Raw genomic sequence first — 13,139 nt, forward strand, 5'->3', positions numbered from 1 at the left:
GTTTTACGGCGGGTGTCCAATGAAGACCAGTTGAGAGAAGAATACAGGGTACAATGATGGGTTTGAAAGGAGCATTTGTTATGAACCGGATGGCAGCATGATAAAGAACGTCGAGCTTCTGAAGCAGGCCTTTGGATGCTGATCTGTAAATAACATCACCATAGTCAAACATGGGAAGGATTGTCATTTGAACCAGAGTTTTCCTAGCAGATGATGTAAATGCAGAACGCATTCTATAAAGGAACCCAAGTTTTACTTTGATCCTAGACTTCAGATTGTCTATGTGTTTGAGAAAGATTGAGTATTATCCAGCCAAATTCCCAGATATTTGTATTCAGTAATCTGATCCAGTGGTGTTCCGTCAAGGGAACTGATACCTGGAGAGTTTGATAGAATATGACCTTTTTTACCGAACCACATAACTTTAGTTTTGGAAGTATTTAACTGGAGGTGCAAATTGGAAAGAGTCTGTTGCAAACTATTAAAAATACCTTAATTATTGTCTTCTCTTTGAAATTAATGACGACTGGACGCTCTGAGAACTCCAAATTTCTCCCATTTCATGTTTTCCCACTAACGGTTCGAATAAACAGATAGTATTTCTTCACGTGAAATTAAAACGGAGACAGTCGATTCAGTTATTTTACGAACAACATGGATTACGACCACCATCGTATAGTTGTTACTCCTTTGTATTGTAGCGCGTTTGTGTTTATAAAAGAGACTTCAATAAAACTGTAATTACTTTTTCACATCTGTCCAGGGCATTCATTTTATACAGTTTATCATAGATTCTCTCTACTCTGACCCACAGTACCTATGCACTGCGCGCTTTCGGAGTACGTACTTAGAATACTACGCAATATTGGTTACGCATTCGGGATAAGTTAACAGACTTTACGTACTCAGGCTAGATTACGTGCATTAAGCACACGGGGTATTTTACGCACTTTACGTTGACAGCCTAGGTTATGCACTCAGGGTAGTTTGCGCACATGCACTACGCACAATGGGTAATTTGCGCACTTTGCGTACTGAGGGCTGTTTAGGACCCAGTGGTTTGGATAGAAAGGGGAGGAGCCCCTGTCTCGATTGACGTGAATTTGGGGAGCAAAGCAGACTCCCCTGATCGAGCTAACTAGTAAGCTGGCCACAGCCATAACGCCGAGTGTCACTGTGATTTTTTTGGGTACAAGTTGTCGAAAAAAAGCAAAACTTTCCCGTCGATTTAGCTCTGCGATACAAAGGGGAGAGTAGAGCGAATGATGTGCTTATATTCTTGATAGTCGCTTTATTGCCGATCCCGCTGAGTTGATAATGCTTAAAATGAAGCTGCCCGGGAGAACGGCGGAGGAAGGGGGGATGGCCGAGGACGAGCAGGACGGGACCGGCGGCGGGCTGCACATCCCAGGATCGGCTCCGCACACGCCTTCCAACAGGTCGGAGGACGCCGCACGGACGCTCGGATGCCCCCTGCTCCAGCTGGATAAGGAGGCGGTCTTCGAGTGGTTCGGCTTGCACCTGAGTCCAGCCAGGCGGATCGAGTTCATGTGCGGGCTGCTGCACATGTGCCAGCCGCTGGAACTGCGATTCTTGGGCTCTTGCCTGGAGGACCTGGCGCGGAAGGACTTCCACGTCCTCCGGGACTTCGAGATCAGGGCGAACAGCCCGAGCGAGCTGGGCCTCCTGGCGGACATTGGCGAGCCGGTGGTGCGATCCAAGCTGCTGGTCTCCCTCTCCCTCCTGGGTTCCGAGAACCGGGAGTGCGCTGGGATACTCTTCCGCATTTTGAGCCATGTGGATTCGGCGCTGAGCACTAGAAGCTACGGCCTGCCCGTTCCGTCCCGCCGGGACTCCCAGCATTTCGACGCGGGCAGAACGGAGCCCTGCTGCGGGCCTAAGCCGGAGGCGGGGTACGGTGCCCCGGAGCAGCTGGCGCTGCTTTTTACCATGGCCTCCCTGCACCCGGCCTTCCCGTTTCACCAGAGGGAGACTATCAGGGTTCAGCTGGAAAAAGTGGAGAAAGTGATGGAAGAGGAAAGGAGAGACCACCAGCACGGTGCCAGCGCTCGGGTAATGGGCGATCAGAGAGCCGCCGCCGGCAGCAGCCACTGTATCGGACACGTTTTGGCTGATGGGTTAGTGGCCGCGTAACGCCCCGCTCCGCATCGCCTTCAGCGGAGCTGTAACCGGCCCGTAGGGTGTTTGATCGATCCTGAAATGTTATTGTCGGCCTGTGGGGGGTAGGCCTGGGGTGTATCCGGTGACTTCCCCGTGCCCAGTGCGGTGCCTCTGCGTTACACTGGGCTTAATGGGTATTTCGGGAATGCCTACATCTGCGGGTGGGACTACCCCGTAGGTTCCGGCTAACCGTAGCTGCCACGATCGGCGGGATTTAGGGCGGATTAGGCCGAATTAAGAATGCCAAATCCCTTGTTGACTGGTTTATTATGTATTTATGCGAAAGTCAACATTAAATAACTATACTCCCGTTCGGCTTTCGCAGGGCTTCTCTCATGTGGGCGGCTGGTCAATCCGAGATTGCAATTTAAATAATGGGCGTTGGCATTTTTGTGAGTCGGACCTATCAGTGCAAAGCTTCTGCGCGATTGACAGCTCACGGGAGAAGGCCCGCGTTGAAACGTCAAAGTGTCACTTGAAGGCTCAGCCAATGATGATTGCGTTCCGTGAGAATGGGTACCGCCCTGCGAATTTCATCCCTGATTATTTAAAATGCGAGTATTTCGGAGGCGGCTATTTTCGGCAGGGGTTCCTCTGGAAAGGGAGAGAATCTGCACCTTTGTATATTTAGATGCCGTTTGGCAAGAACAGTTCTTAATCCCTTGTTGCTGGTTCTTCTGTTATGACCAGTATTTGCCTTTACTGGTCATGTTAGATTCGGTTAACCTTTATTCGTGTATTTTTTGTGGTAAGGTATTAATACCGAAACCCAAATGTCAGGTGACTTGATAATAAACATGTAATATGACAAACTAGCTAACAGCCAGAGCAAAAATATGTAACGGTAGGTTAGAACTCTGAAACTGAGGGTATTCATGCTTTTCTAATAACTTTGTGTCAGTCCTATCAAGGCTCAGATACTACATCCCTTACTCCGAATAACTGGACTTTCCATGTGTAAATGTAGTTACTCTGTGGGGACTGGGGTCTCCGCCGGATATTTCCTCGGGGAAGCAGGCCATTCTCACGTACTCTGCCGGCATTCTCCAGCCCCCAAAGTGAGATGATGTCATTTGTAGTTCTCGTCACTGGTTGTCTTGACGGAGGATAGTGCTTTACTCGCTGGTCGTTTGAGTCGCCTTCCTGAGCTCATCTCTGGAGTATTCCAGCTGACGCCCATTTGTGATGCATTTTCTGGAAGCTTCCCCTTGCCGCTTCCTGTAATGACCGTCTGCCGCATGGCCCCTTCAGGCTCTTCAGCCTGCTTAATGTCATTCACATTAACGCTGCTCAGCTATGGATGGTTGGTGCCTGTTACTCTCCTCTTTGTCTCCACCTTCAACTCTGTGTTTGTTTGTTAGCCCTTTACTCTTAAATATCTTTGGGGGGAGGGGGGGGCTGGTGTTCTCATCTACTGTTGGTCTGGAATCGTTTCCCAACGTCCATCCATTTCATGGTGATGAATCTGCCGGTGGCCTTGAATACGCAGGCTTGTCATCCATGGCACCCCCTAAATTCTCACCTCCAATCGCTTTCCTCTATCTTGCAGTCACCTGACATGGAAGATCCTTCTCCTAGGCTCTGAGAACTATTCAGGATCAGGGGCTGAGACAGTCAGTAGATACCAGATAAGTCTGCTGTTACTATCTGTTGTCAGGCCGTACCTGACCTACATAATACAGTTGAATTCTCTTGCTGTCATCTGTAAGGTGGAATCGTCACTTGCAGTGATGTGACTTCTGTCCCTGCTGGTTCTGCATCTTCCTGTAGTTTCTACTTATTTCCTGTCTGCCAGCCAGAAGCTGTCAAACCACATGGCTGTGGTTAAAGGGTGGATTACAGGAACATCCCTGATGACTGGTTATGTCAGTCGCTAATCACTGAAGTCCATGAACTGATGTTCAGTATCGATGAAAATCAAAACTTTGGCATATATAATTCATGAATCTGACATAGTTTTATTTAATAAATGAAACTTTCATTGGTATTTAAGTAAATACAACTTTTTTTGTCTCTTTGTATTGGTGGGTTATTTAGTTAATTTAGCCCTTTGGCTATACATTTCATATAACTTTGTGAACTAAGCCAGAACAAGTTTACTAATCAGTGTCTGCATAACGAGGAGTTGTTGCACATGAAGATTGTTGACTTAGGGCTGTAGTTTGTAACCTTCTGTCATAGATGTAACTGCATAGTGGAAGTCCAGCTGTTCACCTTAGGTATGATTGCACTTCACGTTAACCATAGCCTGAGTTATCCAGTCTCTGTGGGTCTGTCTCAGTCTGGTACGGAGGCTGGCCGCGTGGTGCCCGGCTGGGAGGCTAGTGTTGGATGGATGGAGGCTGGCCGCGTGGTGCCCGGCTGGGAGGCTAGTGTTGGATGGATGGATGCTGGCCGCGTGGTGCCTGGCCGGAAGGCTAGTGCTGGATGGATGGATGCTGGCTGCGTGGTGCCCGGCCGGGAGGCTAGTGCTGGATGGATGGATGCTGGCCGCGTGGTGCCCGGCCGGGAGGCTAGTGCTGGATGGATGGATGCTGGCCGTGTGGTGCCCGGTCGGGAGGCTAGTGCTGGATGGATGGATGCTGGCCGCGTGGTGCCCGGCCGGGAGGCTAGTGCTGGATGGATGGATGCTGGCCGCGTGGTGCCCGGCCGGGAGGCTAGTGCTGGATGGATGGATGCTGGCCGCGTGGTGCCCGGCCGGGAGGCTAGTGCTGGATGGATGGATGCTGGCCGCGTGGTGCCCGGCCGGGAGGCTAGTGCATCGCGTCAGCAGCAGTCATTAGTGTGGGTGATTGACTGTGGTGGAGACTGTCTGTAGCCTAACCCCCCTCCCCGTAAGCACGGTACTGTCCTCTGCTTAAATCTGCTCCTGTGAATAGAGGCGACCCCCCCCCCAACCCCCTCTGCTGCCTCTGGGCTCGCCTGCTTCCACCCTGAATGCCGCCCTTTGGGCAGACCCTGCGCTGTACTGACCTCCTGGCTGATCTGCTGTCCCACCGCTGTCAGATCTGATTGTCTTTTTGCTTTAATGAGCGTGGGGGATGTTTCTAGAAGCACGTGTCCCCCCCCCCCCCCAATAGAGGTGGGCTTACGAGAGCCTCTTTCCAGTCTCCTGTTGTAGTCCCTCCCCCCCGCCGCTTCCAGGTTTGACGCGTGTTACTCTATCTGATCAGCCGTGTGACTCTGACGTATTCCCCCCTCCCCCTTCCTCTACAGAACAAGCTTCCAAAACGGGATTACCTCTCCCCCGGCACCGAGACCAAAATGACCAGCAGAGCTCAGTCACCCAGACCTGGCCAGCCTCCGGCAAGGAGCTTCCAAAAAGAAGGTGAAGCCCTTTGCCTATTCGGCACTGTCATCATCCAGTGAAGCAGCACATCACTGACCGTGAGGCACCATCATTGTATGGTGAAATTGCACATCCCCACCCATGGGGCACCGTCATTGTACAGTGAAACAGCACTTCCACTCCCTGCAAGGCACCATCACCATACAGTGAAGCAGTGCATCCCCGCCTGTTGGCACCATCATTGTAGAGCGATGCAGCACAACCCACACGGCAAACACCCTAATGGTACATGAACTCTGCCTGGTTCTCATCCCCGTCCCTCTGTGTGTCTTTCCGCCCTCTTCTCTCCATACGCCTTCAGCCGTGTACATCGAGAAGATCGTGCTGAGGGGGGTGTCGCGCAGCAGGACCGAGAGGGAGTACAGCTTTGTGGTATGTTTGCTAACCTAACCCCCCCGCTCTGGATGTCACATAAACGCTGTGTGGGTAGGGAGGGGGACCTTTTGGGTCTTCAGCAGGGAAATTACTTTCGGTAGCAGGTATGGGGACATGCAGCACGTTTAATGACTACAGTCACAATAAATACATAGTACATCATCTTATGAGCTGTGATGCCACTGGTGCAGCCTGCAGTCTGCTGGCGTGTGCAGACCTGCTTGGCGAGCTGGCTTTCTGATGGATCCTCACCACAGTTCAGTTCACACCTGGCTTTTATTAAAGTCGGCGGGGGGGGATTGGATGGTTGGATGGTTCATCTTGGACCCCAGAGCTTAATTTTGTCCCTACCTGGCGCGAGTGAGCCGGCGGGGTGGGGGGGCGGCGCGAGTGAGCCGGCGGGGCGGGCGGGGGGCGGCGCGAGTGAGCCGGCGGGGCGGGCGGGGGGCGGCGCGAGTGAGCCGGCGGGGCGGGCAGGGGGGGCGGCGCGAGTGAGCCGGCGGGGCGGGCAGGGGGGCGGCGCGAGTGAGCCGGCGGGGCGGGCGGGGGGCGGCGCGAGTGAGCCGGCGGGGCGGGCAGGGGGGCGGCGCGAGTGAGCCGGCGGGGCGGGCAGGGGGGCGGCGCGAGTGAGCCGGCGGGGCGGGGCGGGGGGCGGCGCGAGTGAGCCGGCGGGGCGGGCGGGGGGCGGAGCGAGTGAGCCGGCGGGGCGGGTGGGGGGCGGTGCGTGCTCCTGGAAACGGGGGCAGTAGGATCCTGGCAGATGTCCACGCCGCTCTGGTTGAGTCCTGGGGTTTTAACGGGACGAGTTTGACTGCAGGAGCCTGAAGATGTGGCCAACTTGATAATTTTATCTGTTTATTTGTTCACTTGAAAGTACAGTGTTGGCTACTGTCGCCCAAAGTCTTACAAATACAGCTGTTGATAAAGTTTGGCTGAAATGCATCCAAAACTAATCGGAAACACATGCCCTGGCCAATCGGTGTGGCTCTTCATTTATTGTAAAGCATTTTACAGGTCATGCATGAAAGCATGAGGTGACTCCATCTCCCGGGTGTCAGGGCGTAAGGGACCCCCACCCCCCTCACGCGCCGGAGCGTGAGGCTCCCCGCCGTCGCGCTAATCCTTACTGGCATGTTCTATCCTCTGAGTCTCCCTGGGGCTAGGAGGTGGGGGAGTATGGGGGGGGGCAGCCAGGCCTTGGAACCCAGCTCCCTTTCTGTCAGTGGTCTTCATTCTGTCCACGTAGAGACCTGGAATGAGAGTCCCTGACTCGCCCCTGGCTTTGGGATTTCGGGAGTCATGCCAGGCTTAAACAATCCAGTTTTATCTTTTAAAAGAGACAGGGGCCCGCACCCCCCCCCCCCCATCAGCCAATCAGGCCCCTGGGGGCACCGGTGTGTCCGCTTGTACTTCCCAGCCTGCTCGCTCCAGCTGGATGGAAACGCAGTAGCGACTCTGTGTGGTTGATCCAAAGTTGGGGGTTGGGCCGGGGGGGCGCCGCCGTCCGCATCATCGCTCTCGGCTCAGCCTGGGTTTCTCTACCACCAGTAACGGGACGATGACGCGCGCTCTGTACACGAGGACCCCTGGAAAACCCACTCACGTTTGTCCGTAGGCATGCCATCGTCATAGAAACCAGTGCTGCTCACACTGGAAGGAAAGAGTGACATAATGTCATGCTAAATTGACTTATGGGGAGATTATTTAGGGTCTGTTTCCAGGGCACGTTCCGGGACAGTGCCGATTGGCTGCCAGCATGCGCTGCTGTGTTTTTGTTTCCCTGTGTAGATGTTCGCCACCCAGACTGGTCTGATCTGCACAACAGCTTTTAAGCCATAGAATGATGTGGCTGGTAGGTCATTTAGAAACTAGTGTTTCTACCAGTCAAACCTTTGGCTAAAACCTGTGGTGTGTACAATCAAACTGCAGATTTTTTTATTCTTAAGCATTGGAAAGTTAAGTGGACAATGAAAAATATGTCAAATAAATCTAGAGGTAGGTTTTCCACTTCTGTCTAGCGAGCGCATCAGAGGAGTAGAGTGAGTAGCAGAGCGATCAGAGACCATCCTGGGGGCAGAAGGTGCTACCTGGACACCCCTATACCGGGGGGGGGGTTCAGGTGTGCATGGTACCAGTAGGACTTGGACATGGCCGCCAGGACTGGGAATTATAGCCAGAGTGCTATAATCTCTGCCACAGGGCGGGAAGCACATGATTTTTACTCTGCCTATGCTTGTCTTTTACTGTCCCTGCCTGTCTCTGTCCCTGCCTGTCTCTGTCCCTGCCTGTCTCTGTCCCTGCCTGTCTCTGTCCCTGCCTGTCTCTGTCCCTGCCTGTCTCTGTCCCTGCCTGTCTCTGTCCCTGCCTGTCTCTGTCCCTGCCTGTCTCTGTCCCTGCCTGTCTGTGTTTGCACACATGCCTGTTTGCATGCGAGTCTGTCTATCTCTGCCTGCTTGTCTATGTCTGTGGTTCACACCGCCTCCTTGACTCCAGCTCTGACCTTGGGCTGTTGCAGTCGCTGTAGATGAGGCATTTTGCTGGGTCACATAAATGAAACAGACCATTGCCAGTGCGCTGTGCACTGCTTCTGGTAAGCAGCTAGTCAGCGGCAGAGCCCACTGCCAGTGCGCCGTGAGCTGCTTGTGGTAGGCGGCTAGTCAGGGTGGGAGTGACAGTGGCAGAGCCCACTGCCAGTGCACTGTGAGCTGCTTCTGGTAGGCGGCTTGTCAGAGTGGGAGTGGCAGTTGCAGAGCCCACTGCCAGTGCACTGTGAGCTGCTTCTGGTAGGCGGCTTGTCAGAGTGGGAGTGGCAGTTGCAGAGCCCACTGCCAGTGCACTGTGAGCTGCTTCTGGTAGGCGGCTAGTCAGGGTGGGAGTGACAGCGGCAGAGCCCACTGCCAGTGCACTGTGAGCTGCTTGTGGTAGGCGGCTTGTCAGGGTGGGAGTGACAGCGGCAGAGCCCACTGCCAGTGCACTGTGAGCTGCTTGTGGTAGGCGGCTTGTCAGGGTGGGAGTGACAGTGGCAGAGCCCACTGCCAGTGCACTGTGAGCTGCTTCTGGTAGGCGGCTAGTCAGGGTGGGAGTGACAGCGGCAGAGCCCACTGCCAGTGCACTGTGAGCTGCTTGTGGTAGGCGGCTTGTCAGGGTGGGAGTGACAGTGGCAGAGTCAGGTGCTTTGTAGTCGATGTCAGGGTGTCCCACTGATTGTGCTCCTGAATAATAGTAGAGCCTGATGGGGCTCGTGGCTGCCCAATGCGAGAGCGTCCCCTGTGGAGGCTTTGTAAAGTACCTCAGTGACGCACATGGATGCTGTGCTCGCTGTGACATGGGGTATGAATGTTATCGCTGTGGTGCTATCTGGCACATCAGTTCCGTTTCTTAATGAAGAAGAGGGTGATGTTCTTCACTACAGTGGAAACATAAAGCTGATCACCTGATAATTCTCCATGTCTCCCACAGACCCTCTGGCTCTGTCTTAAACTTTCTCTTGGCCTTTCGGCAGGAAGAACCCGGCATCTGTTTCTGCCCAGTATACTGAAATTAACTTCTGGAATGTACTTTAGGAAGGCGTTTCAAGGAGCAGAGCAGAGCTTGACGTTTAGTACATTCAGAGCAAAGGTTTTCGTCCCTGATTCCCCACGTTCCGTAGCGAACTTGAAAAGCGAACAGAAAGCCGTCGTAAACAGACGAAATGTCGGAGTGATCGTTCTGTTTACCCAAAGTGAAAAATGGTGACCACCAGCCCAGGACCTTAGTTCTCACTTATGAATCGGTACTAATGGGTTCATTTCACTGCTCTGTCAGCATCTGGGGCTCCCTGGTCTGAGTGTGGTTGACCCCCCCCCCCCCCCAATGGCTTTACATCACGGTTTAATCTGATTTCCGTGTTATTACCTGCTTTATCCAGTGAATGCCCATCTGGAAAGCTCCATGACGGAACTGCCTCAGCTTCTGTGGCTTACAGAGCAGCAGACTGCTGTTCTCACCTGATGACCGATCAGTGTCAGGCTGCTCCTGACCCGTGTAGGTCTGTCTGCTAGCTGTGGCCAAAAACTCAACATGGGGTCCTGTACTTTCTGCAGCAAACCCTAGTTTTAAGATGTTTATTCGATATTTTGCAGTTACTCAAGGGCTGGAAAAATATTTATAAGATAAACATCCACGCCCTCATGTCTAGAGGGGAAAAATGATTCGTTTGCGCCCGCTTCTTTGTCTGGAATCACCCGGGACGTCGGCTTGTGTGTCAGGTCCTGGCTTCGTTGTCTCGTTTGGGATTTGCAGCCAGCTGAAATTCAGCATCCAAGTGCTCGTGTGAACTATGTCAACAGGCTTTTGAGGGGTGATAGGACGTTACTGCTGATTGGGCGGATTGGGTCCAGGCCGTACCAACAGGTCTGCTGGGGGGTGGGAAATGCCGAGCTGGACCATGGGCCACTGTGGCCTTGGGCATGAAGGTGATAGGAAGTGACAAGCTGGCCTTCAAGGCTCTCATAAGCATCCCTTGTCCTACCAAAGACATGCTCTGTCCTGCGTAGGCGGCAGTCAGACCTCGTCACTTTGACATGTCCCTGCCCTGTCTGATTTTCATATTTTAATTTTATTTTTTATTGCCTGTTGCAGTGGGTGTCTGTACTCCGTGCTCCCTTTAGACAGAATCATGCACTGGAAACTGTGTGAATGCACTGCCTCCAGAGTTACATGCCACCTATCGACTTTGTTAGAGACATTGGCAGTGACCCAAGTGGATATTTGGATATCTTTGGGTTTTGTGTGTTGGTGTTCCTCAGCTACAGCGCCCCACTGGGTGATGCCCGCAGGTTCAGCGTGTCCTACGTTGTCACGATAGGAATATTAATGTAAGCTAATGGAGGTTTTGGGGTTTTAGGCTGGCAGATCTTGCCATCTTCTTCCATCGCTGTAGGTCTTGTTCGTAGGCAGTCCTGAACAGTGTGGAGTTAAGCCATGAAGGGCCTGGTTGTTCTCCAGATCCTTCTGCGGATTACGAGGGCTTGACGCTGGCCACTCGCTGGCCTCCATGGTAAACGGGAAGCCCCCCAGTCAGCTGGTCCACACCCACTTTTGTCTATGAAGTTTTTCTTGGTTTCTTTGCTTTTCCCCTCCTCTTCATGTGTCTGCGTTCCTCTACCAGCACCTCATTTGCATGTGCTCTGGTCCAAAGAAGGCAAAGATTGTAAAGGTGGGACAGTAGACAGGACTCTTCATTGACACAACTGGGTGTGGTTTGTGTGTTGAGGTTCAGGAGGTACTTAAACACAATAATGCTGTAAAAGGGTCGATTGCTTGTTCAGATGATGGACGTGACGCTTTGACTGACTGCAGTATATGTCGCGATGTGGCCAGGTATCGCACTCGGAACGTGCCTCTGCACAATCAGCCGAACACAGAAAGCAGAAACTGGTCGGCAGCAAGGGAGAGGATGTCCTCTCCACATTGTTCTATGGAAGAGTGTTTGGAGGGCTCTGGCTTTGTAGATGGCGCTGTGTGCACTGGAGTCTGAGACATGGGGCTGTAGATTTATCTGCAGTGTTTACGTTGGGAGCGACTTAAGGGAATAGCTCTTCAGCAGAGCCTTCATGCGATTCTGGCCACTTTAGGCTTGAGTCGCTGTTGTAGATTTACCAAGGGGTTTATAAATGGTTTGCACGGCCTTCCTGGCTGGGATTTTATCCTTTTTATTAAACAACTTGATATCTACTTCATTTCAAATTTTGTATTTGGGCTGCTTGAGAAATACAGAGGATGGAAGATTTCTGCAGGTCATGTGCCTCAAGAGCTTTGACCAAAGAAGCTGTCGTTTGTGAATTCTAGTGTCTCACCATTGCGGCAGTTTATGGATTTCGATTAGTCCTGGACTAGTGACTGCACTGCACCGTCTGTTTGCTTCTGCGTTCATGCTTTTGGCTGGTAGCTGCTCTTGCTGGTTTAGTGGTGGGTGATTCATAGACATTAACTGTATGGGAAGAGATTATCACAAAATTCAATGTTAGCTGTAATATTCTTGACCCTACCAAGAGGAAGTATATTTCAGAGCCTTCATAGGGCGTCTTCATCACCCTGACCAACCCGGAACTTTTACCAAGGTGATGTCTTTATTAACCCACTGCCTGTCCTCTGATTGGTCACCCTAACCCACTGCCTGCCCTCTGATTGGTCACCCAAAACCTCCTCCATTTTATATCTGAAACACATCAAACATCGGCCGCCTCTTAAGATTCCTCTGACAGCTTCACGGTATCTTCTCTGCATCTCCTCTATGTTCTCCCGGTTTTCTGGCAGGATTCTTCTGAATGCTCTCGAGCTGCCCGTACCCCCCTGGGACTCGCCTGCCTATGGTCTTCTGGAAGTCGCCCTCGCGGTCTTTTCGGGACGCTTGTGATCCAAAAATCACTTCCCTACATAAACACAAAAGATGATACAAAGAACATAATTGGTGTGTTTTCTTTGGTTAATGGACTTGGTCTTTGTTGATAGTTGTGTCTGCACTTCAAAGCTCCACGCCGGTTTCCCTCATGGAAATGTACTCTGGTGCATTTTGGCAAAGCCTAGCTGAAGATAGATGAGATCCTGCTGCAAAACATGATCTTGTCTTTTCTTTTAGTCTCATTCATGAAATATTTTGACATTTTACAAGGCGTGGAGTCTAAAATCTCCTTCTGTGAAACTTCAATTATCTGGTAGTATTAGAAATATTTATTATGTTGCCATTATAAGGAAGTTACCAGCAGTTAAGAATGGGTGCAGCAATCCGGGTGATGCAGTAATACTTGACTTATTTGTTCGTGAAATAACTTGCGTCAAAAATGGGACAAACGCGCTAAGTTTCTAGGAACGCCGGATCTAGGAATGTCGAGATCTTGTGATCATGGTGATGCTTCAGTTACAATAAAAAGCTGATATTTCAAATAAAATAACTTGGTTTTTACAGATGGGTGGTGCAGTGGTTAGCACTGTTGCCTCACACCTCTGGGACCCGGGTTTGAGTCTCCGCCTGGGGTCACGTAGTGTGTGGAGTTTGCATGTTCTCCCCATGTCATCGTGGGGTTTCCTCCGGGTACTCGGTTTCCCCCCACAGTCCAAAAACATGCTGAGGTTAATTGGAGTTACTAAATTTGCCCATAGGAGTGCATATGTGAGTGAATGGTGTGTGAGTGTGCATGGGTCCGGACCCCCCGCGACCCAGTAGGATAAGCGGTTTGGAAAATGGATGGATGGA

At 51.9% G+C, this 13,139-nt stretch overlaps 1 protein-coding gene across 1 annotated transcript in view; it reads left to right on the forward strand.

Annotated features, from left to right (window-relative positions):
• The first annotated feature begins 1,088 nt into the window (after positions 1 to 1,088).
• The window catches only part of LOC125728174 (zinc finger CCHC domain-containing protein 2-like), a 28,198-nt gene continuing 16,147 nt past the window's right edge, over positions 1,089 to 13,139 (forward strand). Inside the window, 3 exon segments of the mRNA XM_049005237.1 lie at positions 1,089 to 2,073; positions 5,398 to 5,509; positions 5,832 to 5,902. Of these exon segments, the coding sequence (XP_048861194.1) occupies positions 1,318 to 2,073; positions 5,398 to 5,509; positions 5,832 to 5,902 (939 nt within the window). The 5' untranslated portion in view covers positions 1,089 to 1,317.

This window comes from Brienomyrus brachyistius, unplaced genomic scaffold, assembly GCF_023856365.1.
Source record: "Brienomyrus brachyistius isolate T26 unplaced genomic scaffold, BBRACH_0.4 scaffold184, whole genome shotgun sequence".
Lineage (NCBI taxonomy): Eukaryota > Metazoa > Chordata > Actinopteri > Osteoglossiformes > Mormyridae > Brienomyrus > Brienomyrus brachyistius.